At 59.3% G+C, this 26,911-nt stretch overlaps 2 protein-coding genes across 3 annotated transcripts; one reads left to right on the top strand and one right to left on the bottom strand.

Moving 5' to 3' along the window:
* Positions 1-1,792: 1,792 nt before the first annotated feature.
* On the bottom strand, positions 1,793-7,856 carry SLC25A51 (solute carrier family 25 member 51). 2 transcript variants are annotated; one of them, XM_080361932.1, is made up of 3 exons: positions 7,782-7,856; positions 7,334-7,436; positions 1,793-4,345 (listed from the first exon to the last, which is right to left on the bottom strand). In XM_080361932.1, exon 3 carries the CDS (start codon positions 4,301-4,303, stop codon positions 3,431-3,433), a length of 873 nt encoding a protein of 290 aa, XP_080218058.1. In that variant the 5' UTR covers positions 4,304-4,345; positions 7,334-7,436; positions 7,782-7,856; the 3' UTR covers positions 1,793-3,430. The 2 variants fall into 2 exon arrangements, with proteins under 2 accessions (XP_080218058.1, XP_080218059.1); XM_080361933.1 differs by lacking the exons at positions 7,334-7,436; positions 7,782-7,856 and adding exons at positions 5,434-5,549; positions 6,209-6,393.
* Positions 7,857-9,361: 1,505 nt separating this feature from the next.
* On the top strand, positions 9,362-26,613 carry FBXO10 (F-box protein 10; the record flags this gene model as incomplete). The annotated part of the gene is given in 18 exon segments (XM_080362174.1): positions 9,362-9,480; positions 10,021-10,103; positions 10,329-10,412; positions 10,415-10,742; positions 10,875-11,136; positions 14,523-14,647; positions 14,649-14,670; positions 16,456-16,592; positions 23,734-23,776; positions 24,972-25,260; positions 25,310-25,396; positions 25,399-25,455; positions 25,458-25,498; position 25,502; positions 26,132-26,138; positions 26,229-26,326; positions 26,329-26,431; positions 26,433-26,613. Coding segments are annotated over 18 exon segments (2,067 nt in total).
* Between the last annotated feature and the right edge of the window lie 298 nt (positions 26,614-26,911).

Here is a 26,911-nt window from a genome sequence, read left to right as displayed (position 1 = left end):
TGCTGGAGGGGGGCCAGAGCAGCCCCAGGAATGACCCGAGGCTGGAACAGCTCTGCTGGGGACAGGTGACAGAGCTGGGCTGTTCAGCTGGAGAACAGGAGCTCCGGGACACCTTAGTGCACCTTTCAGTGCTTAAAAGGGGCCCATGAGAAAGATGGGACAGACTTTAGAGCAGGGCCTGTTGTGACAGGACAAGGGGTGATGGTTTAAACTAAAGGAGGGAGATTCAGGCCGGACATGAGGCAGGAATTGTTGTCCTGAGGGTGGTGAGAGCCTGTGCCAGGTACCCAGAGAGGTGGTGGATGAACCATCCCTGAGACACCCCAGGCCAGGCTGGACGGGCTCTGAGCACCCTGAGCTGGTGCAGATGTCCCTGTCACGGCAGGGGAATGGGGAGCTGGGGAGGGCCCTGCGACACAAACCATCTGTGGTTATATGATCCTCTGGCTTGTGCAGCACAGACCCAGCAGTGATGCTTTTCCGTCAAGTTTTCACGAAAATGAGACAACAGTCACCAAAATTTGACACGGCACCTGCTGTCCATACCACATCCCTGTTTGGCACAGGCCACCACAACAGGCAGCCGTAAACAGTCCATGGCTGCCTCAAATAATGTGCCATATCCAGTTTATCTACCCAGATGCTGCAGAAACGCTGCTGGGGCTTGCCAGGACCCGTGGCCTCATCCTGCCCCCTCACTGTACACCGCACAGGACGCGGGGAACGCTGTGTCCCTGGCCTCCAGGCTGGCGGGTGCAGTTGAACGGGGCTGTCACCGCGGGTCACCCCTCGCAGCTGTTCCGGAGCCTGTTGCTGCTCCGGCCGCACGGTTCATGAGCGGCCGGGAGCCGTGGCCGTCGCTGCCCTCGCTCTCCCTGGCACAAGCCCAGTTCCCGCCCCCCCCCGGCGGCCGCTCGGAACTGGCCAAACCGGGTTACCCAACCGGCACAGAACCGGTGCACAAGGTCTTTGGAACAGAACTGCGCGGCGTTTTGCAATGTTGTTCGCCTTTGCTCCAAGTACTTATTACCCAAAGACTATTTGTCTGTCTCCATCAGTCTGTCCTTACTGGCGCGATTCTCCCTCAGCTGGAAACGCCTGTTGCAGCCCCTCGAGAACAGCAGCCGAATCCCCAGCGGCAGTCCAAGGTTCCAGCCCCGCTGGTCCTGGCGCTGGTCCCGGCGCTGGTCCCAGTGGGGGCAGCGGCCGAGGCGCCGCTCCCGCCCGTGCACGGCGACGGGGTGCGAGGGGACAGTCCTGAGCTGTGACCTGCGGGCACGGAGCGGCCAGGGCTCCGCCACGCGCCTCTCAGCGCCTGCAGCGACCCGTCCCGCACACACAGTGCGCGGAGCCGAGACGGACCAGCTATGGTCAGTTTGAAACTGAACCATCTCGAAACTGCCTGGACAGAGCTGTTTTCGTGCGACTTGAGGCATCGCGGCTCCTGTGCTCCATTGCCTCCCGCTGCGCCATCGCGGTTCCCGCTGCCCACGTGTCGCCTGCAGGCGCCGTGCTCACACACACGGCGTCTCTCACTCCCTCGCCTGTGCTGTGAGCCCGTGGTTACAAAGCAAATCTGATCCTGGAGCGCGGCCGCGTCACGGCGGAGCGGCCGCAGCTCCGTGTCACCGTGAGCAGAGTGGCAGGTCTCCATCACCAGCGAGCGGGGGCTCATCGCACCCTCCTGCCTTCAGCACTCCCGCCCCCAGCATCACGCACCACGTCCTCCACAGAGACACCGGATGCAAATGTTTTATTCCATCAAGGAGCGATTACAAAGAGTACACGGGTAAAAATCAGATTCTGCCAGTACAAACATTCAGTAACATTTTATTTAAATACGGATAATCACAACATTTGGATACAAGAATACTCACTTGTGCCTGGCCATTTCTGACGGTGAAGCTAGGGCCTGTTTTGTGATCATAATCATAACACGCTGATTAGAATCAATATTTGAGGACAGCTTGCTTAGCAAATGGAAAAGTCAAATTAAGAGAAGAAACAGCCACTCCAAAACTTACAAAAAGACCAATTCGGACCAGTTTCTGAAAGCTGGCCCCACCATCCAAAATGGCTTAGGGTGTGTTGTTGTTGTTGTGCTTGGCTGGTTTGGGGTTTGGCATTTTTGTTTTAATATGTAGTTTCACAAAGACCCTCATCTGATTTATGGTCCTGCCGAGTCCCTTTCTTTGCAGCCCGAGTCCTGTATCTCTCAACTGCCAAGTCCGTAAGACACACAACACGGTATTTCTGTCCGTCTCTCCCATACTCACCTACAGAGCTCCTCAAACTCGTCTCCAGTGCTGTGTCTTTCCCACCAAGCTGCTCCGGGGTCCCCTCTGCGGCCGTCCCCTGCTCTTACAGCCCTGCGCTGGCGCGGTGACACCAGGAACACCATCTCGCCAGGCGTGCTGCTCGACTGTGCCTTACGGGACTGCCGAGAGTACACCACGCCGGCACAACTCCACTGTTCCGGGAGAAAATACCTTGTTGTGATCCGTTATTCCACAGCCCAAAAGAAACAGGAGTAGTTTGCAAAAGACAAGATGGGTGAGCACGAGGAGCCGCGTTCGCGAGCCGCTGTGGCCGCCGCGGGACGCAGGAAAGGGCCCTCGACCCTCCGCCCGCGCCGCGAGCGGCAGAACAGCAGCGGTGCAAAAAGAAAAAGAGCAGAACGAACTCCGTGTTTACAAGTAGAAGGATTTTAACAAGGAAGGACACTTTAAAGCTTCAGTAGGTTTGCTGTTCCATTCCTTCCGCTTTTCCCTTTTCACATGAAGGCACACGCACAGATGCACACAGAGGTCCCGCTTGGAACCGGAGTCGCTTACACTGAGGTTAAACATTCACTAACCACACTCACGCTGCCGAAATACATGTTCATCTTAAAGCCAACCATCAACACGCCTGGCAGGAGACTTTGCGTAGGCTGAGTTTAAGCTTGAAGTTCTAAACTTCAGATATCCCCATCTGGATCCGTCCTTTTAGGTCTAAACAGTAAGGAGTACTTAGGATCCTGAAACGTTTGAAAATGTAGTTCTTAAAAGAAGATTTTGAAGCTTATTAGGCAAGTGAATCCATTTTAATCAGTCTTCCCTTAGTTTTTGTGTTGTACGATGCGGACGGTGGAGCACATTCCATCACGGAGTGTTGTGACATTTTAGGAGTGGTACAGAATAATCTGCTGGACTAACACAGGTTTGGTTTTTTCTGACCTTGCATTTGTCTGTAAGGTCCATTTACAGGTAAACTCACGTGCCAGCAAATAAGTAGTTTAAAAAGGTTGTCTTAATTGCACCAAGGTTTCGATGCATCACCATTCACTCCATAAATATTGAAGGCTAAGACGGCCTCTCGCGCTGTTCCTGGGACTGACGGACAGTGGCTGTCCCGCACCAGACAGACGGGCCAAGGACCACAGTGCTTTTCACAGCAGCTTCAGCAGGAGCTCGTAGGTCGCGTTGATGATGCCCCAGGACAGGATGGAACGGTGGTAATTCAGGTGGGCTCCTCGGAAGAGGTGCATCAGTTTTCTGTCACGTTCCAGCCAGATCTTCGCAAAGACTTTGGAGAAGGACTGGAACTCACCGCCGATTTGAGCCTGCATGCGCGTTTTGACGACGTTCACCGGGAAGAACAAGAAGCCCAGCACGGCGCCCAGCAGCCCCCCGCAGATGAAGTCGTTGACCAAGTGAGCGCTGTGGGAAGTCGCTTCGGGCAGACACTGCTTGATGGGTCCCCGCAGGCCAAAGAACAGCGCGTTACTGGGTCCGTTTCGGAGCAGAATAGGCACCAACCCCCGGTAATATTCTCTCGCGCCGTGGACTTTCAGCACCTTGAAAGCCTGGTAAGTGTTTGTGAATTTATCGTGGTGTTTGTAGTCCTGAAGCAAAGTCTGGACGCGCTCGAAGGGCGTGAGCACGGCCTCGGCGGTGCCCGCCAGCACGGCCGCCACGCTGCGCGTCAGCAGCTCGGGCGCGCTCGTGTGCCGCAGCAGCAGCGAGGAGAAATCCTCGTACAGCCCGAACATCAGCGCCAGCGTGGTCGTCTTCTGCATCAGCGGGGGGAGGATGCCGCGGTACAGGTTGCGCAGCCCGTCCTTCTGCAGCTGATGCACCGCGTCCTTGGTCTTCAAACCGTACAGCTGCTGCCGGAACAGGACCTTCTGGATGGGGAACGTGACGGCAATGTTGGTGAAGGCTGCGCAGTAGCCACAAACATAATGTTTGCCAGAGGTGGCCATTATGTCACTGCTTAGGTACTCTTTGGAGCTCACGGAGGCAGAACCTTCCGAATCCATCACTCTGCTTTCCGTACTGCGGTACAGCGCAGTTCTCCTTTCCTACATCGAAACAGAAAAGGGCGAAGGTGAGCGGGGCTGCGGGTGGCCCTGCAGCTTTATTCGCACTAGTGGGTCATTCAAACAGCACCTGGCACCTGACACTGGAGGAAAGCCCATAACATGTGAAGGACAAAGTGACGAATGCCAGATGTGACAGATTTTGTATGGTTTTCAGGTCTCTGAGACACAGAAAAGTGATAGGTTTTTTTGCTTTCTGTACACCTTTAAATTAAAATAGAAATAAATTGGGAAGGAAATTGAGATATGAGCTCCTCAAGTGCTACGTCACAGCTGACAAGAGGGAGCCCACACATGAGATTTCCCTGTTTGCTGTGCAAGGAATTCAGTGAAAGGTCTGATCTCACACTTACAGAATGCACATCACTGGGATGGTGGTGATGGGAACAGAAGAGAGGCCAAGGGAAAAACAAGTAAAATACATGCAGCAGCATTACAAATTCTGACCATCCCACTCTGCCTTTCCCTGTGTCAGAAAACAACAGATAACTTACACAACAATTGCTCGTGGTTTAACCTTGTGAGCAGCTAGGCACCACGCAGCCACTCGCTCGCTCTCCCTGCGCCCTGGTGCAAGGGCAGGGAGAATCGGGAGGGAAAATCGAGAAAGAAACTCAGTTTAACAAGGGGGCGAGGGGGTGTGGAAACAGAGAGAGGACAATAAAACCCAAGGAAGCGATGCAAATGAAAACAATCGCTCACCACCCCCAGCTGATGCCCCGAGCAGCGCTCCCCACCAGCCGCCCCCACGTTTCATGGCCGAGCACGATGCTGTGTGGTCTGGGACTCCCCTGTTGCGCTGGGGTCACCGTCCCGGCTCCCCGTGCCCCCGCGCGCAGAACAGCCCCCGGCGCTGCGCGAGCGCTGCGGGCGGGACAGGCACAGCCCGGGGCCCGCGCGGATTTGGCACAAGTCCGAGACACAGCCCCACACAAGATACTGTGACGAAAATTAACTCCGTCCCAGCCAAACCTAGTACACAATTGCAATTGCTTAAAGTAACGCAGAAGAGCACTCCCAGCACAGTTCTGAACGTTTCTGAGTCCCAGGCAATTAACCTGCAGCCTCACCTGCAGAGGAAGAGGCAGCACCGTGAACCGCGCGGGACTTCACCTTCTGCGGAGAAGTTTGGGATCTTGAGCTTGGCTACACCCGAGATCCTGAACGACAGTGAGCTGAGCCAGTTCTACCAAACAACGCAGAGACGGACCGAGGTGATCGCTACCAGGCAACACTTGCTCATCATTTAAAGCAGGATTACTTATTCAACACTTATAAAAAGCTGGTTTTGCAGCTGATCTGAATCCTAACTTACGTTACAGCTCTAGTAAAGTCACTAACAATCAAGTGAGGCTGGTGGTGGTTTGTGGATTGCAGATTATTCCCACCAGCAACATCCATTCACAATTTATTTTTAAAACATGTATGTACCTGGATTGGCTTTTCCCTAAAGTCACCGGCTATTTGATCCTTTTAAGGTCTGGCTAGTGAAAATGCCAGATGCGTAATTCACAAAGATGAGGCGTTTCTGTCAATATGAGAAGTAACATCACAGACAGGGATTCATATCAGATGGCTTATACACCACTTTGTAGATGTACCACTTCAGAGTACTATTCGGATTACTGTAGTTCTACTTGCATTTACTAAAAACGCCACATCTATGATACGCAAGACAGGAGACAGTGGGTCATGCTAATCCTACTAACGCAGTGTGGAACACTCTCACCATAGACAACGCTGTTAAAGAGATGATTGAAAAGGCCTTTGAGAACTAGCCATTTATATAGCCATTTCCCCTCTAAAGAAACTTGCAATAAATAAAATATATTAAATAAGAGCGACCTCTAGTTCTGTTTCAGAACTCCGTGCTCCTTTTGGCGTAACCCCTGGATCCGGAGCTGTCCAGCAGGAACGCTCTGAGGACCGCAGCGATGCTCATGTGGGGGACTCACCACACTTGTGGGCTGGCGCCTCGCAAGAGCCGGGCGCCGCACGTCCTCCTGAAGCGCCCACGACAGACCCCTCACCTTCGGATGGGATTTGTAAGGCCTGTGCCACCCACACGCACTAGAACACACCGGCCACCTTGCTAGAACTGAATGTAGAAGAAACAGATCGCAGGAAAGAGAAAGTTTGGATCTACAGCACTGGCTGTACATACAGACCCCTAGAGCTGCTGCAACCTCCCGTTTGCACACGGAATTTCTCCTCAGCGCAGGAGCCAGTCTCAGAGCGCTCTGCGCACGGGGCACACTCGACCCTTTTGGACACGATGTTCCCTGAACCACGGTCTGCACGTCAGCTGCCTGCTGCTGTCACCACCTCCTGGTCTGCACATCTGGTGCTTTTAAAGGATTTCAACCCATTTACCTGCCCAAACAACTATGGCCTTCAAATGCTGGCACGTGACCCGCTGGGTCAGAAAAACACAAGGGAGGGAATACAGAAAGGGACATTTGTTATCTGACATTGCAATGCATATCTGTATTTGCAACACTGGTACGGGACCAGTGTTCCCCTCATCCTGACCACTGCGGAGTGAACATGCTACCCAAGTCCTCCTGGCCCAAGCTTAACATTATTCTAGGAACTGAATATTCAGTTGGTAAATCAGACGATTACCACAAACTCAGACTTTTCTGCTGTCAGGTACGGGACACGCTCACTCTGAGCAATGAGCCACATCCTGAAGATGTGCAGCTGTCAGTTAACGGGCAGCCCAGAGAGGGGGTGGATGAACCATCCCTGAGACACCCCAGGCCGGGCTGGACGGGCTCTGAGCACCCTGAGCTGGTGCAGATGTCCCTGTCACGGCAGGGGAATGGGGAGCTGGGGGGGCCCTGCAGCACAAACGCTCTGCGGTTCTGTGGTGACTCCAAGAGGGGCGGTTTGCAGGCTCACGCACGTGTCTCCCGGCAGCCACCGCCCGCTGCCGCTCACCCGGGTCGGCCCGGCCCCTCCACTCACCGCATGCTCGGCGCGGGGCGTCCGGCCGCCCTGCTGGGCCCTCAGCGCTCCCGGGGGCGCTCGGCAGCGATGGCGGCCCCGGCGGGACACGGCACCGGGCGACCTGGAAGCAGAGAGCCGGGAGGGTGAGGGGCGCGGGACGCGGGGCGGGGGCGCAGGACGCGGGGCGGGGGACGCGGGGCGGGGGCGCGGGACGCGGGGCGCGGGGCGGGGGGCGCGGGACGCGGGGCGCGGGGCGGCGCTCAAGGTCAGGCCGGCGCGCCGGCGGAGCGGCGGGCGGTGGCTGCGGCCCGCGAGCAGCGGAACCACGTTCGCCCGTCCCCGCCCCGAGGCGCCTGCGCGGCCGCCGCGCCGGGCACACCGCGCCGGGCACACCGCGCCCGGCCGAACCGAACCCCGCCGGGCCGCACCGGCGCGGCCAGGCCGGGCGGCCCCGCCGCGGACGCACCTGCGGCCGTTGCCATGGCGGCGGGAGCGCCGGGAACGCACCGCGGACCCCGCCGGACCCGCGCTCTCCGCTGCGCGCGCGCCGGCGTGTGACGCAAGCGCGCCGCCTGACGCACGGGTGACGCAGGGAGAGGGCAAAGGAACCCTGAGCACCGCGCCTGCGTGTGACCCGCGGGACGGGCGGTGGCGGCTCCGCCCTCTCCCCGTCTCAGCCAATCAGACGGCGGTCTGTGATCCCACCCCTCCCAGAGCCCCGCCCCGAGCTCCGCCCCCCGGCGTGCGGCGCTGGCGCTGGCGCGAGTCCGGTGGGTCCGGCGGGTCCGGCGGGTCGGGCAGTTCCGGCGGGTCGGGCGGGTCCGGCAGTTCCGCTGGGTCCGGCGGGTCCGGCGGGTCGGGTGGGTCCGGCAGTTCCGGCGGGTCCGGCGGGTCGGGCGGGTCCGGCAGTTCCGGCGGGTCGGGCGGGTCGCGCTCGGCGCTGCGGGCGCTGCCGGGGCCCGAGCGGCGCGCCCTCCCCGCGCTGCCGCTGCCTCGCCGCCCGCGCCGGGAGCACCTGCAGCGCGGCGTCCGAGCTCCCTCCGCGCTGCTGCCCGCGCCGCCGCGGCCGCCCGGGCGGGGACTGCGGTGCGGCGGGAGCGGCTGTCCCGGCAGAGCTCCCCTCCGGGGCTGCCCGGCTGCCCGCCCCGCCCGGGTCGTGCCGCCCCCGGCCCCTTCCGCCGGGACGCCAGTCGCGGTTCGGCTCCTGCACACGGCAGCAATGCCGCCCGGTTCGTCCACCAGCTGTTTGGAGCCAGCTTGCCAGCCGCCCCCTCCTGTATCCACGTTCTGTAGGAACCATCTTGCCGTCCCTCTGGAGGGACATGTTTAAACTGTAGCGCTTGTGCCAAAAAGGTCCCATCGGATTTACAACTATTATCTGTTTTGCTGCCTAAACAAATGAGTTAGCCAATAAAGATTCCCCTCGTTAATATCCTGATACGTGTTAGCTCCTGCTTTCATGATAAAGCCTCCTGGACTATAATTTTAGGTTAAATGCAAGATTTAAAGCGTTAAAGGGGGGAAGGGGCTGGAGCACAAGTGTGATGGAGCGGCTGAGGGACCTGGGGGTTCAGCTGGAGAACAGGAGCTGAGGGGAGACCTTCTGATCTCTGACCTGCCTGAAAGGAGCTTGGAGCCAGGGGGGTCGGGCTCTGCTCCCCAGGAACAAGCGCCAGGAGCAGAGGAAACGGCCTCAAGTTGCCCAGGGGAGGTTGAGGTTGGATGTGGGAACAATTTCTTCCCCAAAGGGCTGTGGGGCATTGAACAGGCTGCCCAGGGCAGTGCTGGAGTCACCAGCCCTGGAGGGCTGGACAGACGGACATGAGGTTCTCAGGACATGGGGCAGGGACAGGGGTGGGGGAACAGTTGGACTCGATGATCTTGAGGGGCTCTCCCAGCCCAAATGATTCTGTGATTCTCACTGTGCTCAGGCAGCTCCTCTGAGAACAGCTGAATAGTGAGTGTCCGTCCTGCTGCAGGGTCAGTCTGTTGTGCAAGTGGGTTTTGTCTTCAGAAAGTGTGCCCTGAGTTTTAGGATCATACCTCATGGACAGAGCAAGCTCAGGCACCAGTCGGGAGGGATGGCAAGGAGTGAACTCTTCTGGCGGACAGAAGCTGGTGCAGTTGCTGGCTGATCAGCCGCAGGCGAGGGGTCAGCAGACACGGTGAGGAGCAGCACAAACCATTTGGGCTTCCCCGCTGCAATGTGGGATTGAAAGGAATTTACCCTAGAGTAATTATCCTATTTTAGAGACAATGGAGTCACATTTCTGAGAAGCTCTGAGGGCTTAAAGTGACTTGTACTAAGCAGAGAACTGGCCACAGGGAACCAAGGTGTTAAAAACACAGGAAGGTGCATAGAAGCACCGAGAAGATCCGGACACATCAAAAAAGACAAAAGCATTGCAGGTAGCGCTCTGTCATCTGGACTTTGTGCATTTTGGAGTTAATTCGGTTGTCTTCAGACGTATATATTTACTTAGAGCAACAAGTCTTTATGTATAAACACATATACAAATATATGTGTGTGCCTTTGGAGGTAACTTGTTTTATTTTGCCATCCCACATATGCTTGGAAAACTTGTATTTGCAAGGCAGACGAAGTGGCGGGGGATGGGGAGTACACATGGCTCTGCACCGTGTATTTTAAAGCATCGCTGTTGCTGGACTGCTTCTTGCTAATCGCCTGTCCCTGTTCTTCCCAGGTATTTTGTGGGTGTGTTAGACAAGGACTCTGTCGGTGACTGCTGGGCTTTGCCGAGGCTGCAGAGCTCGGCGGCGAAGCTAAGTAAATGTTGCCAGAAAGTTCGTAGGTGCCAATTGTTGCTCAGTACTTGCGAACTCTGCTCACAGCCCTGCGTCTGTGCCTGTGTGAGCTTGTTGTGTCTGTGGCGCCTGAACGTGTGTTGTATTTGTGACCGTGAGCTCGTTTGCTCTGGAAGGACCTCATGGTATGTCCACAACTGCTTCTTCTTGCTCTGTGTGATGATCTCACCTTGTGCTTACTCTCCAGACAACCTCAGGCTGCGTCCAGTTCAGCAGCTGCCGCTCCGGAGGCGGGCAGCGCCGCTCCCCGCGCCAGGGACGTGCCAAGTGGAGTCTGCACCTTCGGCCGGTCCAGCGTCCACCTGCCCAGCGTGGCCCTTTGCGTCCCGGAGAGCTGCGAGTCGTGGGCAGCGAGAGCGCCTCTGTGGCCGTGGAGGGCTGCGCAGCTCCGGCTGCAGCCGGGCCCGCAAGCACCTGGCCGTGCTGGCCACGTCCTGCGCGGCGTCCTGGCCACGTCCTGCGCGGCGTCCTGGCGGGAGCCCGGCCCAGCCGGGCGGGACAGTGGGGGAGTCGCTGCTGGGGCCGGGAGAGCGCGCGAGCTGTCGTGGGGAGGAACAGAGCAGCTTCCTCCCCGCTGTGGGCGCTCCGGCCCAGAAGGACGGTGAATTTGGAGAGCACCTGCGGGCAGCGGAGCAGCAGGGGTACCCGGCCCTCGGCTCAGGCTCCAGTGACAGTGACTTGCTGTGCAACGATGAGGAGGACGCCCAGGCTGCGCACAGGCTGCCCTGCCCAGCCCACGTCACGCACAGGAGGCTCCGCAGCGGCGGCTGCGCACCTTCCAGAGGGACCTTCAGCGCCAGCCTCTGCAGCACGAGCTGCAGCACGACAAGGAGGCCCGGCCCTTGGCCAGCTCCCTGCAAGGCTGCATCATCCAGCAGTGCCTTTCCAAGGACGGGAAGGGAGGACTATTCATTTATTCACAAGGGCAAGTGAAACTGGAAGGGAGCGTCTTCAGGGATCTGACCTACGCCGTGCGCTGCATACAGAACAGTAAGGTGCTGTGGAGCTTGCTGCGCGCCCTCTTCCCTCTCCCGTCTGCTCCACCAGCTCCCCTCCTGAACACCTGCAGCTGCCTTCTTTCTGCACGCGTAATGTTGTCACTGCGATCAAAGGTGCTAAATCTTGGCACTTTGGGGTTGTGTAGTCAGGCCACTCTACCTGCAAATTAAACTCTCATCCTGTAAAAGTGCTGCTGGTTATAATCACCTTTGCTGCTGCCAGCACAGCCCATACTGTTGTCCCAAAACAGGGTTCTTTACCCAGTGTGCATACAAATGAACCTAATTTAGCACATAGAGACGAGATGTTGTTTATTACAGAGTTGCACAAGTCTGGGTGCTGGAATAAAGGCGGCACAACAGCAAGAAGAGTAAAAGGCAACATGTACAAAATGTTATCCCTGCATTCACACCCTGGAGAGCCACTTGGTTACACATTTGCATATTACCTTACATAATCCTTTTAGTGTATAATGAGCAACGTTCGGCTAGAGGACACGTGATCCAACAGTCTCGAGATACATGTTAAAGCAAGACTGGATTGTGCAGCTTCAAAATGTCTAGAGCTGCAAGGTCAGTGCTGTCTGTAGTTTGTGATCAGGTGTTTTGCAAGTCACTCTGATCTTTGTGATATGAGCAGACTGGCCTAAAACTGAAAGGATTTACAAATCTTCAGGTTAGCAGTTGCAGGCAGGATTCATTCTTGTAGGTGATGACAACAACACCAGAAATGCAGGGGTTGGGGACTGTGGTGCCAGTCCAGCTGCCGCGGGCACGAGGGGTCCCTGCCATGGGCACAGGTGGGCTGTGAGGAGGGATGCTGGATGGAGCCTGTGCTGGAGGCTGAACGGAGGCTTTCCCTCAGCGCAGCATCCTGAGCTGCGGGCCGGGGCTCTGCCTCTGTGCCGTGTCCTCCCCAGGCAGGAGGGGTGCTGAGGGCGCGCAGCATCGCACTGCGAGACCCCGAGCTGGCGGTGCCGGGAGCTCGGGAGGCTGCTCTGCGCCACCGCTCTGCTTGGTCGGGCAGCCCTGGATTTGGGCCCGTCCTTTAGTCCAATCCCTTTAAAAGACTGAAAGCAAATTTTGTGCAGGGGCGGGAAGGCGATGTTTTCTGGGCAGAGGCTGTTCTGTGGCGGGAAGGGCCGCGGTGCCTGTGCCCTGCAGACACGCTCAGCGGCAGGGCGGCTCCTTTCTTCCCAGGGGTACCCGGCGCGGGGTGCCCTCCCGATGCTGGGCGCTGTGCAGGGTGGTGGGCAGAGGGAGCTCCTCGTGCTGCTCAGCCCCTCCGAGCTTCTGGGGAGCTGTTTTGGTGGGAGTCAGGCTAGCAACAAGTGCGGGTCCCACACTGTGGACCACGCTCTGTTTCTGTTCCCCATGGTTTGCTTCCAGCGCACCCAGCAGCCTGGGTTTAACTGGCTGAGCCCAGCTCAGCCCAGCCCAGTGAGGATCTGCTCAGGCACAGATTAGCGCGGAGGCTCTTGCCAGGAGGCGGGTGTCAGAGCACCGGAGAACAGGAGACAGTGAGGTGCTTGGCTGCAAGGGGGGGACAGGGTGCAGCGTGACATGGGGACACAGGGGACCTGCCAAGTGCTGGGGGTCCTGGAGCAAGGTCTGGTGTGTGGTCCCTGCGTCCCTCCCTCCTGGCGCCCCTTCCCCGGCAGCTGCGTGTGACCGGTGGGACCGGCGGCTGCCGGACCCGCGGAGCTCCACGTTTGGCCAAGAGACTGAACGAAGCATCTTTCTGGAATGAGCGAATAAAGGGCAGTATAATTTAATTACCTTCTCACCTGCGTTGCTCATTGAAGTGGGATGTGCAACGACAACTTGTAGATTATTTCTTAGCACTCATAAAACATGGATTTAAGACATGAGTTTGTTTGGCTGGAAAATGTTAAAGGTTGCTGCTGTGTAAATATTTAACTGCTTCTTTCCTTAGAGGAAACTAGGTTGTTACGAGTGGTGGCAGTGACTTCGGTTTGGCGGCTGGGTCGTTTCTGCCCCCAAATGGCACGATCTTCGCCCCGAAGGCGCAAGGCCATGGATGGATCATGTGCCGAGTGTGTGTGCCATAGTGTGCTGGCCCCGTCAGCTCCATGGTAGACTCAGGAGGCTCCGTGGCCTTTGCCGTGTCCCCTCGGAGCAGCTCTGTGCAGCAGGGTCCGCGGCAGCCTGGTTTGGGCGGTGTATGGCGGGGATGCTGGTGCCGCGGGTCTGCCCACGCGGGGACGGGGCAGGTCTGTGGTACCACAGCCGTGTGGAGGTGGGATGGCGATGCTGACCGTGTGCACTGTGGTGGGTGAAGCCCACAGGCACACCTGAACACGGGCTTTGTCAAGCAGAGGGATGTGTTGGGCCATGTCTTTGCTCTGGCTGTGCAGCACCAGGCACGGCAGGCGCTGGTCCCACGCAGGACCGTGCCAGTGGGTGATGCCAACAGGCTTCACCACGCACGATCTTCCTTTCCCTGGCCAGCGTGCCTGGCACTCCTGCTGTGGGACACGCAGAGAGCTCGTGCTTGGGCAGGGTCACAGAACGGTTGGGCTTGGCAGCGACCGTCACAGCCCATCCAGTCCAACCCGTGAGCAGGGACTGAAAGGAGGTTGGGGCATGGAGCGTGTTGGTCCCTTCTCACGTAGTAAGTGATAGGACGAGAGGAAATGACCTCACGTTGTGCCAGGGGAGGTTTAGATTGGATATTAGGAAAAAAATCTTCACGGAAAGGGCTGTGGGGCATTGAACGGGCTGCCCGCAGCAGTGCTGGAGTCACCAGCCCTGGAGGGCTTTAAAAGGCGTTTAGGCGAGGTTTTTAGGGACATGGGTTAGTCCTGGAGTTAGGCTAGGTTATGGTTGGACTCAGTGATCCTGAAAGTCTTTTCAAACTGAAATGATTCTATGACATCTGCACCAGCTCAGGGTGCTCAGAGCCCGTCCAGCCTGGCCTGGGGTGTCTCAGGGATGGTTCATCCACCACCTCTCTGGGTACCTGGCACAGGCTCTCACCACCCTCAGGACAACAATTCCTTCCTCATGTCCGGCCTGAATCTCCCTCCTTTAGTTTAAACCATCACCCCTTGTCCTGTCACAACAGGCCCTGCTCAAAGTCTGTCCCATCTTTCTCATGGGCCCCTTTTAAGCACTGAAAGGTGCACCAAGGTGTCCCGGAGCTTCTGTTCTCCAGCTGAACAGCCCAGCTCTGTCACCTGTCCCCAGCAGAGCTGTTCCAGCCTCGGGTCATTCCTGGGGCTGCTCTGGCCCTTCTCCAGCAGGTCCGTGCCTGAGGGTTCTGATGCACAGAGGCTGCAGAAGGGAGAGCTCTACCCTTGGTTATCTCCTCTTCCTCATCCTTCCAACTACAGCTACAGGTGCGTCCCCTCTTCCCGCAGGTTATGGTGCTGAGGAATGCCGTCCACCGCTGCAAAGCCTCGGGGACATTGCTGCGTCTGTCAGCAGGAGGCCTGATCGCAGACAACAACATCCACTCGAGCGGCGCGGCCGGCGTGGACGTCGTAAGGGAGCCCACCCCTTGTTCTGGTGCCCCGCGCCGCGGTGGCGGGCGGCGCGCTCTCCCTGCGCCTGCTGCTGCTCTGCCTGGGGCAGCAGGGATTCACCAGGAAACACTGACCTTGCTGTCAGCTTTGCACCTCAGCCTGTGTCTTTGTTTTTTGCTGGTGAATGACTACAGCTAACCCCAAGGGTTGGGCATCGCGCTGTGCTGCTTGACGGTACATGCACTGTCTCCTGCTCTGCAGCGTGTTTCGAAAAGATGGACCCAGTTTCAAAGCGGTATATGTCATGATGGCATCATGTTACAATTACACAAAAATTTACAAATGGTCTTTGGCCACAAGAAAAGGTCGCAGTATGTAACGTCTGGGGAGGAGCTTGTGGGCCAGGAGTGTAACGCCAAGTCTTGTGGTCCCGTATGATCCACCCAGCGTTGAGGTGGCGTGTCCATCTTTTTGAAACATCTCTTATTTTATGGTATGTGTCTTAAAATTACTGTGTATAGAGGGGAGGGCAGGGGATGTTTCCCTGCCGAGTAAACACCCCTGTGCAATGAGTGAACTTGTGCAAGCAAGGCAGTGAATCAGGAGTGTGCTGCGAGTGATTTGTCCCGCACAGGGAGTCGCGTTTCTGTCCTGGGGCTGGCGCGGGGTCTCGGCTCTGCCCGGCCGGGCGGGAGCAGCAGCCTGCTCCCAGCACTGTGGGGTTTCCTGCGGGTCGGTGGTGCCTGCGGCTGAGCAGCTGTGTCCTCGTCCCTGCGCGGTCAGCGCTGTGCCCGTGGTCATCCCGAGGGGCTTCACCACGCAGGGGAGGCGGAGGTGGATGCAAACCTCCTTGCGAGCGACCCTGGGGCTGTACTGAGCTCTCCTGTGAGCTCTGCACAGGGATGGGCAGGCAGAGCTGTGGCCCTGTGGAGGAAGAGGAGGAGAAGGATGAGGCAGCTCTTCCACGGAGCCGCGGTTGCGGCTTTGAGCTGCTGTTGGTTGCTTTGCCTGGTTTGGCGATTCCTACCCTGCCCCTCCGCCAGGTCCCGGGATGGGACCACTGTCCTGCTCAGGGATCCCAGGATGGGACCACTGTCCTGCTCAGGGTCCCAGCTCCCCCGCACCGGGCGGGAGACGCTGGCCCTGTCCTGCAGAGGAGCAGCTGCGTGGCTGCTGACAGCCCGTCCAGCTGTGCAAAGCAGCTGGAGATACGGCGCTGTGACGCCACCTCCCTGCTCGGACCCCGGCCCCGGCCCGGCGGGCTGTCACCGGGCTCCGTTCCTCTGAGTGGCCCTGGGAGGCGCTGGGCTTGCAGCCCCCAGCCCGGTGCTGTGTCCTGCGGGACCAGAGCACCCCCAGCCCGGCCCCGTGTCCTGCGGGACCAGAGCACCCCCAGCCCAGCGCTGTGTCCTGCGGGACCAGAGCACCCCCGGCCCCGTGTCCTGCGGGACCAGAGCACCCCCAGCCTGGCGCTGTGTCCTGCAGGACCAGAGCACCCCCGGCCCCGTGTCCTGCGGGACCAGAGCACCCCCGGCCCCGGGCAGCCCTTGCAGCAGGAGCTGCTGAGGAAGAAGAGGCTGCGATGTGATGGGAAGGGAAATTTGACATTATGTACAAGAACCCCTGAGAAGCATAAAAGTTAAATCTACCTTGACCGTTTGAGAGTGATTTATTGGCAGCTGGATTAATTACCTTTCTGCCCTTTTCCCAGCAGGGGTGGGAGCTGTTGCTTTTCTCCGTGGTTGCTGTCTCCTCTCGCTCACTTTTACGAGTGACCTTCCTTCCTTTTGCTTTTATTCTCTCTACATGTGCAAAAATAAAACTGTAGTGCCATAAGATACACAGTGGCCTTTGCTCAGGCATTGTCATCGTTGGCAACGGAAAAGGCATCATCCCTAGCAATCAGATCTATGGGAATAAAGAAGCTGGCATTTATATTCTGTATAACGGAAGCGCTGCTGTGAGGTATGTTAGATAGCACTGACCTCTCTCTCTCCTCCTTCGTCTGTTGAGAATTATTTCTCCCACTGTGCACACTTCTGTTTTCTCCTGTCCCTGCCATGGAGCAGAAGTGGGACTATGGTGCACTAGTGCCTTTCTGTGGCTCCGTTCTGTCTGCTTGCTGTGCCCAGCCCTTTGCCAAGCGCCGGTCCTGGGATTTCCCTGGGATCGCAGGCCGTGTTCAGGACCAACAGCGCACATACCGTGCTGCTTTTTGAGGGGCAGGGGGGAGCGGAGCTCAGTGCTCCGTTTGCTGTTGCTCCAGCTCACCTTTCTGCTTTAAATTCCTGGAGCTACTGACTTGTGTGTGTTCATACAGTTCGGTTTCGGCGTCCGTCGTGGCGTCTGGCCGGCTTTCGTCCGGATTTTCACTGTACGTGGTGACATAACTGGCAGCAATGATCTCAGAAGTGCAGTGGCAGCTGGAGCATGGTCTCGGTTGCAGATGTGAGGACGTCTCACGTGTCGTGCCGCCCTGCGTGCCTGTGGGTGATGGGGAGCAGGTGTGTGGCAGCTCAGCGCGGTGCTGCCCGCGCAGAGACAATGAAGCGGTTGTGCGGAGCACTCACACTGGCGGTGCTGGTAACGGACAGACCCCCAGCCTGGAGCCCCGCAGTCCTAATGCGGGCGGCTTCTTGCAGGTTCACGGCCTGTGCGCGGAGCCGCCGAGGCTTGGACAGACTGCGCGTACGGACACGGCACAGCAGCGCACCGCGGCGCCGGGTCCGCGCTGGGACCGGGCAGGGCCTGCACCAGGCGAGCCAGCGCTGACAACACGGGCTCAGGGCCAGGCTTTCCGACGGGGACCGTGAGCGGGACGCGCTGGTTTCTGGGAAAAGCCGAGAGGTGGTGGCGGGTCCGGCGGCGCAGCCGACACGTGCTGAGGGATGGAGGATTCACTGGGCGTCCTTCCCGTGGCACTTTCTGCCACCGTCACCTGCAGCCCCAGCTTGTGCCTCTGAGCGGCGTGTGACCGACGGGGCGCGGGGCGATGGGGGAGCAGCGAGGCTGGGGGGAGGACACCTGTTTTCTCCTGCCTTGGAGGAGCCTCCCTGCCCTGCTCACCGGTGATTCCCTGTGCTGGCTTGAGGCAGGCGCGGCACCGGCACCGTCCTGGCAGTGCACCGGCACCATCCCCGCGGTGCCGCGGGTACCAGCACCGTCCTGGCAGTGCACCGGCACCATCCCCGCGGTGCCACGGGTACCAGCACCGTCCTGGCAGTGCACCGGCACCATCCCCGCGGTGCCACGGGTACCAGCACCGTCCTGGCAGTGCACCGGCACCATCCCCGCGGTGCCACGGGTACCAGCACCGTCCTGGCAGTGCACCAGCACCATCACTGCGGTGCCACGGGTACCAGCACCGTCCTGGCAGTGCACCAGCACCATCCCCGCAGTGCCACGGGTACCAGCACCGTCCTGGCAGTGCACCGGCACCATCCCTGCGGTGCCACGGGTACCAGCACCGTCCTGGCAGTACACCGGCACCATCCCCACGGTGCCGCGGGTACCAGCACCGTCCTGGCAGTGCACCAGCACCATCCCCGCGGTGCCACGGGTACCAGCACCATCCTGGCAGTGCACCGGCACCATCCCCGCGGTGCCACGGGTACCAGCACCGTCCTGGCAGTGCACCAGCACCATCCCCGCAGTGCCACGGGTACCAGCACCGTCCTGGCAGTGCACCGGCACCATCCCCGCGGTGCCACGGGTACCAGCACCATCCTGGCAGTGCACCGGCACCATCCCCACGGTGCCGCGGGTACCAGCACCGTCCTGGCAGTGCACCGGCACCATCCCCGCGGTGCTGTGGGCACCAGCACCATCCTGGCAGTGCACCGGCACCATCCCCGCGGTGCCACGGGTACCAGCACCGTCCTGGCAGTGCACCGGCACCATCCCCGCGGTGCCGCGGGTACCAGCACCGTCCTGGCAGTGCACCAGCACCATCCCCGCAGTGCCACGGGTACCAGCACCATCCTGGCAGTGCCACGGGCACCATCCCCGCGGTGCCACGGGTACCAGCACCATCCTGGCAGTGCCACGGGCACCATCCTCGCGGTGCCACGGGTACCAGCACCATCCTGGCAGTGCCACGGGCACCATCCCCGCGGTGCCACGGGTACCAGCACCATCCTGGCAGTGTACCGGCACCATCCCTGTGGTGCCACGGGTACCAGCACCGTCCTGGTGGTGCCACGGGTACCAGCACCATCCTGGCAGTGCACCGGCACCATCCCCGCGGTGCCACGGGTACCAGCACCATCCTGACAGTGCCACGGGCACCATCCCCGCGGTGCGATGGGCAGCCGTGCTGGGCAGGGGCTGCAGTGCTGTCAGCGTGGCCGGGTCTTGCGGTGCTGTCAGCGTGGCTGGGTCTCGCGGTGCTGTCAGCGTGGCCGTGTCTCGCTGATGGGACAGCGGGTGCAGCCACGGGCAGGCAGGGCTGGCAGGGTAGGGGCGTTCATGGCAGGAATAACGTCCTTTGCTGGGCACCTTTTCCACAGCTGGAAGCAGGAGTGTGTTTTGCCCATTCTCAAGAGCTGCAAGCCCACGCCACAGTCACTGCCTGGCTGCGGGCAGGTCCAGGGGGTGTCGCGAAGGTCTCCATGCAGAAAGCAGGGGTGTGTCTGAGACGTGTGACAGCAGCCTGGGTGCCCAGCACCATTTGTAAGCATGATACAACCCTTGGGCATGTACACCTTGCAGTAAGAGGTACCTCTGTCTGGGTAAGACTGCGTCCCCGCTGTGCCAAGGCTGGGACTTGCAGGTGCGGTGGTGCCCAGCGGCACAGGACCAGTGCCTGCTCATGGAGCTGGTGAGGGTGGCGGTGGGACTGGGGTGTCTGGGGGACATGGCCCTGTGGCAGCGACGCTGGGGTGGCTGGGGCACACGGCCCTGCGGCGCTGGGACTCGTGCAGCTGTCAGCCATGCCCCGTGCTCCTGGACGTTGCTCTGGGACAGTTTCACGGCTTCTCCTCCTCCTCCTCCCCCGGCAGCTGCTGCCGCCAGCCGGGATTCCAAGCGCAGGCGCCTCGTGCGCTGCTCTCGGCTGGTGCGTCTTCCTGGAGGCAGGAGTGTGTGTGCACTGGGTCCTGCAGCCCTCGAGCAGCCTTGTCCTCTGCGCACCGCGGGCGGCTGCCGGACCAGCGGCACCGGCCGGGCAGGCGGCCGGGACTCATGGGCAGCTGTGCCAGGACCACTGTGCCAGGGCAGCCGTGCCAGGGCAGCCGTGCCAGAGCAGCCGTGACAGGGCAGCCGTGACAGGGCAGCCGTGACAGGGCAGCCGTGACAGGGCAGCCGTGACAGGGCAGCCGAGGACAGCTGAGGACAGCCGAGGACAGCCGAGGACAGCTGAGGACAGCTGAGGACAGCCGAGGACAGCCGAGGACAGCTGAGGTGCTGGCTGCCCAGCCAGGCGGGTGGCCCCTGCTCTGCCTGCACTTGTCCCTTGGAGCACTTTGCCCCCCACCTCCACCCAGCTGGTGCTGGTGATGGCGTGTCATAGGTGACTGCATGTCGCAGGTGGTCCCGTGTCGTGAGTGATGGCGTCGTGAAGTGAGGGCTGTTGTGAGCGATGGTGTGTTGTGAGTGATGGCTGTTGTGAGCGATGATGTGTTGTGAGTGTTGGCTGTTGTGAGCAATGGTGTGTTGTGAGTGATGGCTGTTGTGAGCGATGATGTGTTGTGTTGTGAGTGATAGCTGTTGTGAGCGATGATGTGTTGTGTTGTGAGTGATGGCTGTTGTGAGCGATGATGTGCTGTGAGTGAGGGCTGTTGTGGGCGATGGTGTGTTGTGAGTGATGGCTGTTGTGAGCGATGGTGTGTTGTGAGTGAGGGCTGTTGTGGGTGATGGTGTGTTGTGAGTGATGGCTGTTGTGAGCGATGATGTGTTGTGAGTGATGGCTGTTGTGAGCGATGGCATGTCGTGAAGTGAGGGCTGTTGTGAGCGATGGTGTGTTGTGAGTGTTGGCTGTTGTGAGCGATGATGTGTTGTGAGTGTTGGCTGTTGTGAGCGATGGTGTGTTGTGAGTGAGGGCTGTGGTGAGCGATGGTGTGTTGTGAGGGCTGTTGTGAGCGATGGTGTGTTGTGAGTGAGGGCTGTTGTGAGCGATGGTGTGTTGTGAGGGCTGTTGTAAGCGATGATGTGTTGTGATGGCTGTTGTTAGCGATGGTGTGTTGTGAGTGATGGCTGTTGTGAGCGACGATGTGTTGTGAGTGATGGCTGTTGTGAGCGATGGTGTGTTGTGAGGGCTGTTGTGAGCGATGGTGTGCTGTGAGGGCTGTTGTGAGTGATGGTGTGTTGTGAATGAGGGCTGTTGTGAGCGATGGTGTGTTGTGAGGGCTGTTGTGAGCGATGATGTGTTGTGATGGCTGTTGTGAGCGATGGTGTGTTGTGAGGGCTGTTGTGAGCGATGATGTGTTGTGAGTGATGGCTGTTGTGAGCGATGGTGTGTTGTGAGTGAGGGCTGTTGTGAGCGATGGTGTGCTGTAAGGGCTGTTGTGAGCGATGATGTGTTGTGAGTGAGGGCTGTTGTGAGCGATGGTGTGCTGTGAGGGCTGTGGTGAGCGATGGTGTGCTGTAAGGGCTGTTGTGAGCGATGGTGTGTTGTGAGGGCTGTTGTGAGCGATGGTGTGCTGTGAGGGCTGTTGTGAGCGATGGTGTGCTGTGAGGGCTGTTGTGAGCGATGGTGTGCTGTGAGGGCTGTTGTGAGCGATGGTGTGTTGTGAGTGATGGCTGTTGTGAGCGATGGTGTGTTGTGAGGGCTGTTGTGAGCGATGGTGTGCTGTGAGGGCTGTTGTGAGCGATGGTGTGCTGTGAGGGCTGTTGTGAGCGATGGTGTGTTGTGAGTGAGGGCTGTTGTGAGCGATGGTGTGTTGTGAGGGCTGTTGTGAGCGATGATGTGTTGTGAGTGATGGCTGTTGCGAGCGATGGTGTGTTGTGAGTGAGGGCTGTTGTGAGCGATGGTGTGTTGTGAGGGCTGTTGTGAGCGATGGTGTGTTGTGAGTGAGGGCTGTTGTGAGCGATGGTGTGTTGTGAGGGCTGTTGTGAGCGATGGTGTGCTGTGAGGGCTGTTGTGAGCGATGGTGTGTTGTGAGTGAGGGCTGTTGTGAGCGATGATGTGTTGTGAGTGATGGCTGTTGCGAGCGATGGTGTGTTGTGAGTGAGGGCTGTTGTGAGCGATGGTGTGTTGTGAGGGCTGTTGTGAGCGATGGTGTGTTGTGAGTGAGGGCTGTTGTGAGCGATGGTGTGCTGTGAGGGCTGTTGTGAGCGATGGTGTGCTGTGAGGGCTGTTGTGAGCGATGGTGTGTTGTGAGTGATGGCTGTTGTGAGCGATGGTGTGTTGTGAGGGCTGTTGTGAGCGATGGTGTGCTGTGAGGGCTGTTGTGAGCGATGGTGTGCCGTGCGCAGCGTTCCCGCCCTGGCTTGCTGCTGTGGAAGCTCCTCTGGTACGTGCGCAGCCCCGGGAAGCGGAGCCGTCCCTGGCGTGTGCTCCTGGGTGGGTGCTGGGACAGGGTCCGTGTTGGGCGCTGTGCTTGCTTGGTGGGTTTCCGTCGTGGTCAACCTGAGTGCTCTCCTGCTCTGGACCTCAGCAGCAAGGCAAAGATTGGAGCCCACGTGGAGCTGGTGCTGGGCTCGGGGCTCCTGTTGCTGCTGACAGGCACTGGCGGGAGCCCCGGGGACAGCGGGCGCTGCGAGGCCCGTGTGTGCTCTCCAGGGCACCGTTCCCAGCACATCCCTGCCCCTGCTCCTGCACCCTGTTCGGTGTTCCCACCGTCAGCCCCCATTGCCGGCTCTGCCATCGGGCTCCTCGAACAGCAGCAGTCCCGCGGCCGTTACAGCCTCTCGCCTCCTCCCCGGGGTGGGGCGGATGGGAGACAGGACGAAGCCCTCACAGACCCCTCTGTGGTGCCCACCTAGGTGGGCTCCAGCCTTGACGTGGTGCATCCCCTGCGCTTTTCCTTCCGAACACAGGGTGTGCAGCCTGGAGCCCCCGCTCCATGCGGCGGAGCGCGCTCAGGCCTGAGGACAGGGGAGGTGACGCTCGGATGGGTCCGTGGTGCACGGGCAGCTGGCGAGGCGGGCAGCACTTGGTTCTCCCTGACCACGTGTTGTCCCAAAAGCAGGGTTCTTCACCCAATGTACATGCAATTGAACCAGATTCTACACACAGAGACGAGGTGTTGTTTATTACAGAGCTGTGCAAGTCTGGATGCTGGAATGGAGCCAGCACAACAGCAAGAAAAGTAACAGCCATTACAGACAATATCTTATCACCCGTGGGCAGCCCTAAGGAGCCGCGTGGTTACGCACTGGCATACTGCTTGCACAGCTGCACGTTGGTGACACAGCCACTTTACCACTAGACAGGCTCCCTGGGGACGGGCCTCAGCTGGGCCTGGGTCTTTCCTCCTGGGGTGTGATTATTAGTATTATAATGAGCAAAGTTCAGCTAAAGGACACTTTATCCAACAGTCTTGGGATATGTGTTAAAACAAGACTCATTTAGTTGTGCAGGCTCCAGCATGTCTACACTGCAAGGACAGGCATCTTTGCAGTTTCTGGTAAGGTGTTTTCTCCAGATCCCTCATATCTTTGTTAGAGGAGCAGACTGACCTACATCTGGCAGGACGAACATACCTTTAAGTCAGCAGCTGCTGGCAGGACTCGTTCTTGTGAGCGGCAGTGACAACACGCAGGTTCCCTGCAGCGGTGTCTGGCAGCTCCTGACGACGGGACCTGCGGACAGACGGCCGCGCTGCCGTGGTGGCCGCCGGGATGTGCACAAGCTCCTCTCGCTGCCCGAGCGCTCTGCTGCTCACCACTGCTACCGCGACGTCCTTCTGCTGCCCCTGTGCTTTCCCCTCCTCGGCCGCCGCTGGGCTGCGCGCAGCTGCGCTCTGCTCTGCACGCGCCGCCCCAACGCACGTCCCCGTCGCTGCCGTTGCTGCGCTGCCCTGTGCGCGGCTCGGCTGCCGGGGCCGGTGACAGGCGGTGACACAGCTGGGGCACCGGTGCCGGCGCAGGGACCCGCGCTGCCCTCGCTGCACACCGCGAGCAGGCAGCGCTGCTGCTGGTAACTCGCTTTCCTTCCCCACCGCAGCGGGAACCATATTTTCCAGGGACTGGCTGGAATAGCAGTGGTGGTCAATGGTGCGGAGTCCAGTTGAGGCCGGTATCCAGTGCAGTGCCTCAGGGGGCAGTGCTGGGGCCAGTGTTATTCAATATGTTCATTAACGATTTGGATGAAGGAATAGAGTGACTGTCAGCAAGTTTGCTGGTGACCCCAAGCTGGAGCAGTGGTGACACTGGGAGCTGTGCTGCCATCAGAGACCTGGACAGGATGGAGAGCTGGGCGGGGAATAACCTGATGAAATTTAACAAGGGCAAGTGTAGAGTCCTGCATCTGGGCAGGAACAGCCCCAGGTTCCAGTATAGGTTGGGAAATTACATATTAGAGAGCAGTGTAGGGGAAAGGGAGCTGGGGGTCCTGGGGACAGCAGGGTGACCATGAGCCAGCACTGGGCCCTTGTGGCCAGGAAGCCAATGGGACCTGGGGTGAGTTAGAAGGGGGTGGTCAGTAGGTCAGAGAGGTTCTCCTGCCCCTCTGCTCTGCCCTGGGGAGACCACACCTGGAATCTTGTGTCCAGTTGTGGCCCCTCAGTTCCAGCAGGACAGGGAACTGCTGGAGAGAGTCCAGCGCAGCCACCAAGATGCTGAAGGGAGTGGAGCATCTCCCGTGTGAGGAAAGGCTGAGGGAGCTGGGGCTCTTTAGTTTGGAGAAGAGCAGACTGAGGGGTGACCTTATTAATGTTTATAAATATATAAAGGGTGGGTGCCACGAGGACGGAGCCAGGCTCTGCTCGGTGACAACCAATGATAGGACAAGGGGTAATGGGATCAAGCTGGAACACAAGAGGTTCCGCTTAAATTTGAGAAGCAACTTGTTGGGGTGAGGGTGTCAGAGCCTGGCCCAGGCTGCCCAGGGGGTTGTGGAGTCTCCTTCTGTGCAGACATTGCAACCCGCCTGGACACCTTCCTGTGTAACCTCATCTGGGTGTTCCTGCTCCATGGGGGGATTGCACTGGATGGGCTTTTGAGGGCCCTTCCAATCCCAAACATACTATGATACTGTGAACGAGAACAGGAGAGGCCACATCACAGGTACGGGAACGACAATGGCGTTGTTGTGCCTGGTTTGTCTCTCACTTTAAGCTCTGTCTATTTGTTTGATTGCAAAATTTACCTTGTTATGGCTCTTGGGTGACTTTTGGAGCAGTTTGGTTTGCCTTTCCTAGTCGGTATTTACGCCCTTGACAGAGCGACCATGTCTGTCTGCAGTGCGTCCTCCAGGTTATCGTGCCCTTCGTCTCTGTCCCCGTGGGGACGTGGAGCTGTGCTCCAGAGCCACCTGCCGTGCGGACGGCACCATCCCCTCCCGTGCCACCCGTTCACAGGCCGCAGCTGTCGATGACGCTGTCCTCTGTGGCGTGTCCCCCTGCGCACACCTCGGAGGACGGGGTGCGGTGGTTCCTGGAGCTGCTCATGGCCGGTGTCCTGGCAGGGCAGCATTGCTGGGGAACGGGCAGCTCCTGGGCTTGGGCCCTGCGGCAGGTGCGGGGGCTCCTCAGTGGGGACAGGTCTCAGCTTGCCAGGTCTCCTTCCTCTTCTGCGGGCAGGAGACCCTGTGTGGTCACCTTGTCCGCCCTGCCTGGCCCTGGGGAACGTCGTCTGTGAGAACCAGCGGGGTGGGGTGGACACCCGCCGTGGGGCAACCCCGTTCTCAGGAGCAACCCCATCTGCTGCGGCTGCTCAGACGGCGCGGTGGGGGCGAGCGAGGGAAGGGCCTCATCGAAGGGAATGCCATCTAGGGTAAGGAAGCAGGATCAGTTGGGGACCTATTCTCACCATCTTACCCATCCTCCTGTCCTCTTACGCTTGGTGGGTTGCACTCTGCCTCCAGTGTGCACTGGAGCTGTGCTGGGTGTCCAGGACGGAGCTGTGCTGGGTGTCCAGGACGGAGCTGTGCTGGGTGTCCAGGACTGAGCTGTGCTGGGTTCCCAGGATGGAGCTGTGGGGGGTGTCCAGGACGGAGCTGTGCTGGGAGTCCAGGATGGAGCTGTGGTGGGTTCCCACACATGAGCTGTGCTGGGTGTCCAGGACTGAGCTGTGGGGGGTTCCCACACATGAGCTGTGGGGGGTTCCCAGACATGAGCTGTGCTGGGTGTCCAGGACTGAGCCGTGGGGGGTTCCCACACATGAGCTGTGGGGAGTTCCCACACATGAGCTGTGGTGGGTTCCCAGACATGAGCTGTGGTGGGTTCCCAGACATGAGCTGTGGTGGGTTCCCAGACATGAGCTGTGGTGGGTGTCCAGACATGAGCTGTGGGGGGTTCCCACACATGAGCTGTGGGGGGTTCCCACACATGAGCTGTGGGGGTTTCCCACACATGAGCTATGGGGGTTTCCCACACATGAGCTGTGGTGGGTTCCCAGGACAGAGCTGTGGTGGGTGTCCACGAGGCACTGGCAGCCATGTCGGAGCAGGGCTGGTGTCCCCAGGCACTGCTGAGTCGGCGTGCTCTGCTGGCACTGCAGGCAGCAGGTCTGCGGTGTGTGGATGACGTCCTCCAGCCCTCCACACCTCATCAACAACCAGATCAGCCACAACAGCCTCTATGGGGTGGCCGTGTTCTGCTCAGGGATGGTGCTGGCGACTACCCCCGGGTCGGGGGCAGCGAGAGCTCCCAGGAGGAGAGAGAAGGCGCTGGCGGGGAGAGCGACCCCGAGGGTGAGGAGCACCAGCTGCCCACGACCCATCCGCGTGGCGCTGGTGGAGCTGAACAGCACCAGCCACAATGGGGTGAGCGCAGGGCTCTTCCTCGGCGCCGGGAGAAGGGGCGGCCTGCGGAACAGCGTGCTGTCCTGGTCCCCCAGCACCGGGGTCTGCCAGGGTCTTCCTCAGCTGCCACCAGGCCAGTAGGACCCTGGAGAAATGATGGGCCAAGACCTGACCATGGGTGGGTGTTTGTGCTTAAGCTGCCAGTCAGAAAGGCTGGAGAACAGAGCTGAGGGGAGATCTGATCTCTGAACTGCCTGAGAGGAGCTTGGAGCCAGGGGGGTCGGGCTCTGCTCCCCAGGAACAAGCGCCAGGAGCAGAGGAAACGGCCTCAAGTTGCCCAGGGGAGGGTGAGGTTGGATGTGGGAACAATTTCTTCCCCAAAGGGCTGTGGGGCATTGAACAGGCTGCCCAGGGCAGTGCTGGAGTCACCAGCCCTGGA

The sequence above is a fragment of the Nesoenas mayeri genome (assembly GCF_963082525.1).
Source record: "Nesoenas mayeri genome assembly, chromosome: Z".
Lineage (NCBI taxonomy): Eukaryota > Metazoa > Chordata > Aves > Columbiformes > Columbidae > Nesoenas > Nesoenas mayeri.
The sequence above is the reverse complement of the archived record's forward strand: the minus strand, read 5'-3'. Positions and strand labels throughout refer to the sequence as shown.

Excerpts from the sequence above, each read along its gene's own strand:
- SLC25A51 (XM_080361932.1), bottom strand. The coding sequence starts at position 4,303 with ATGGATTCGGAAGGTTCTGCCTCCGTGAGCTCCAAAGAGTACCTAAGC.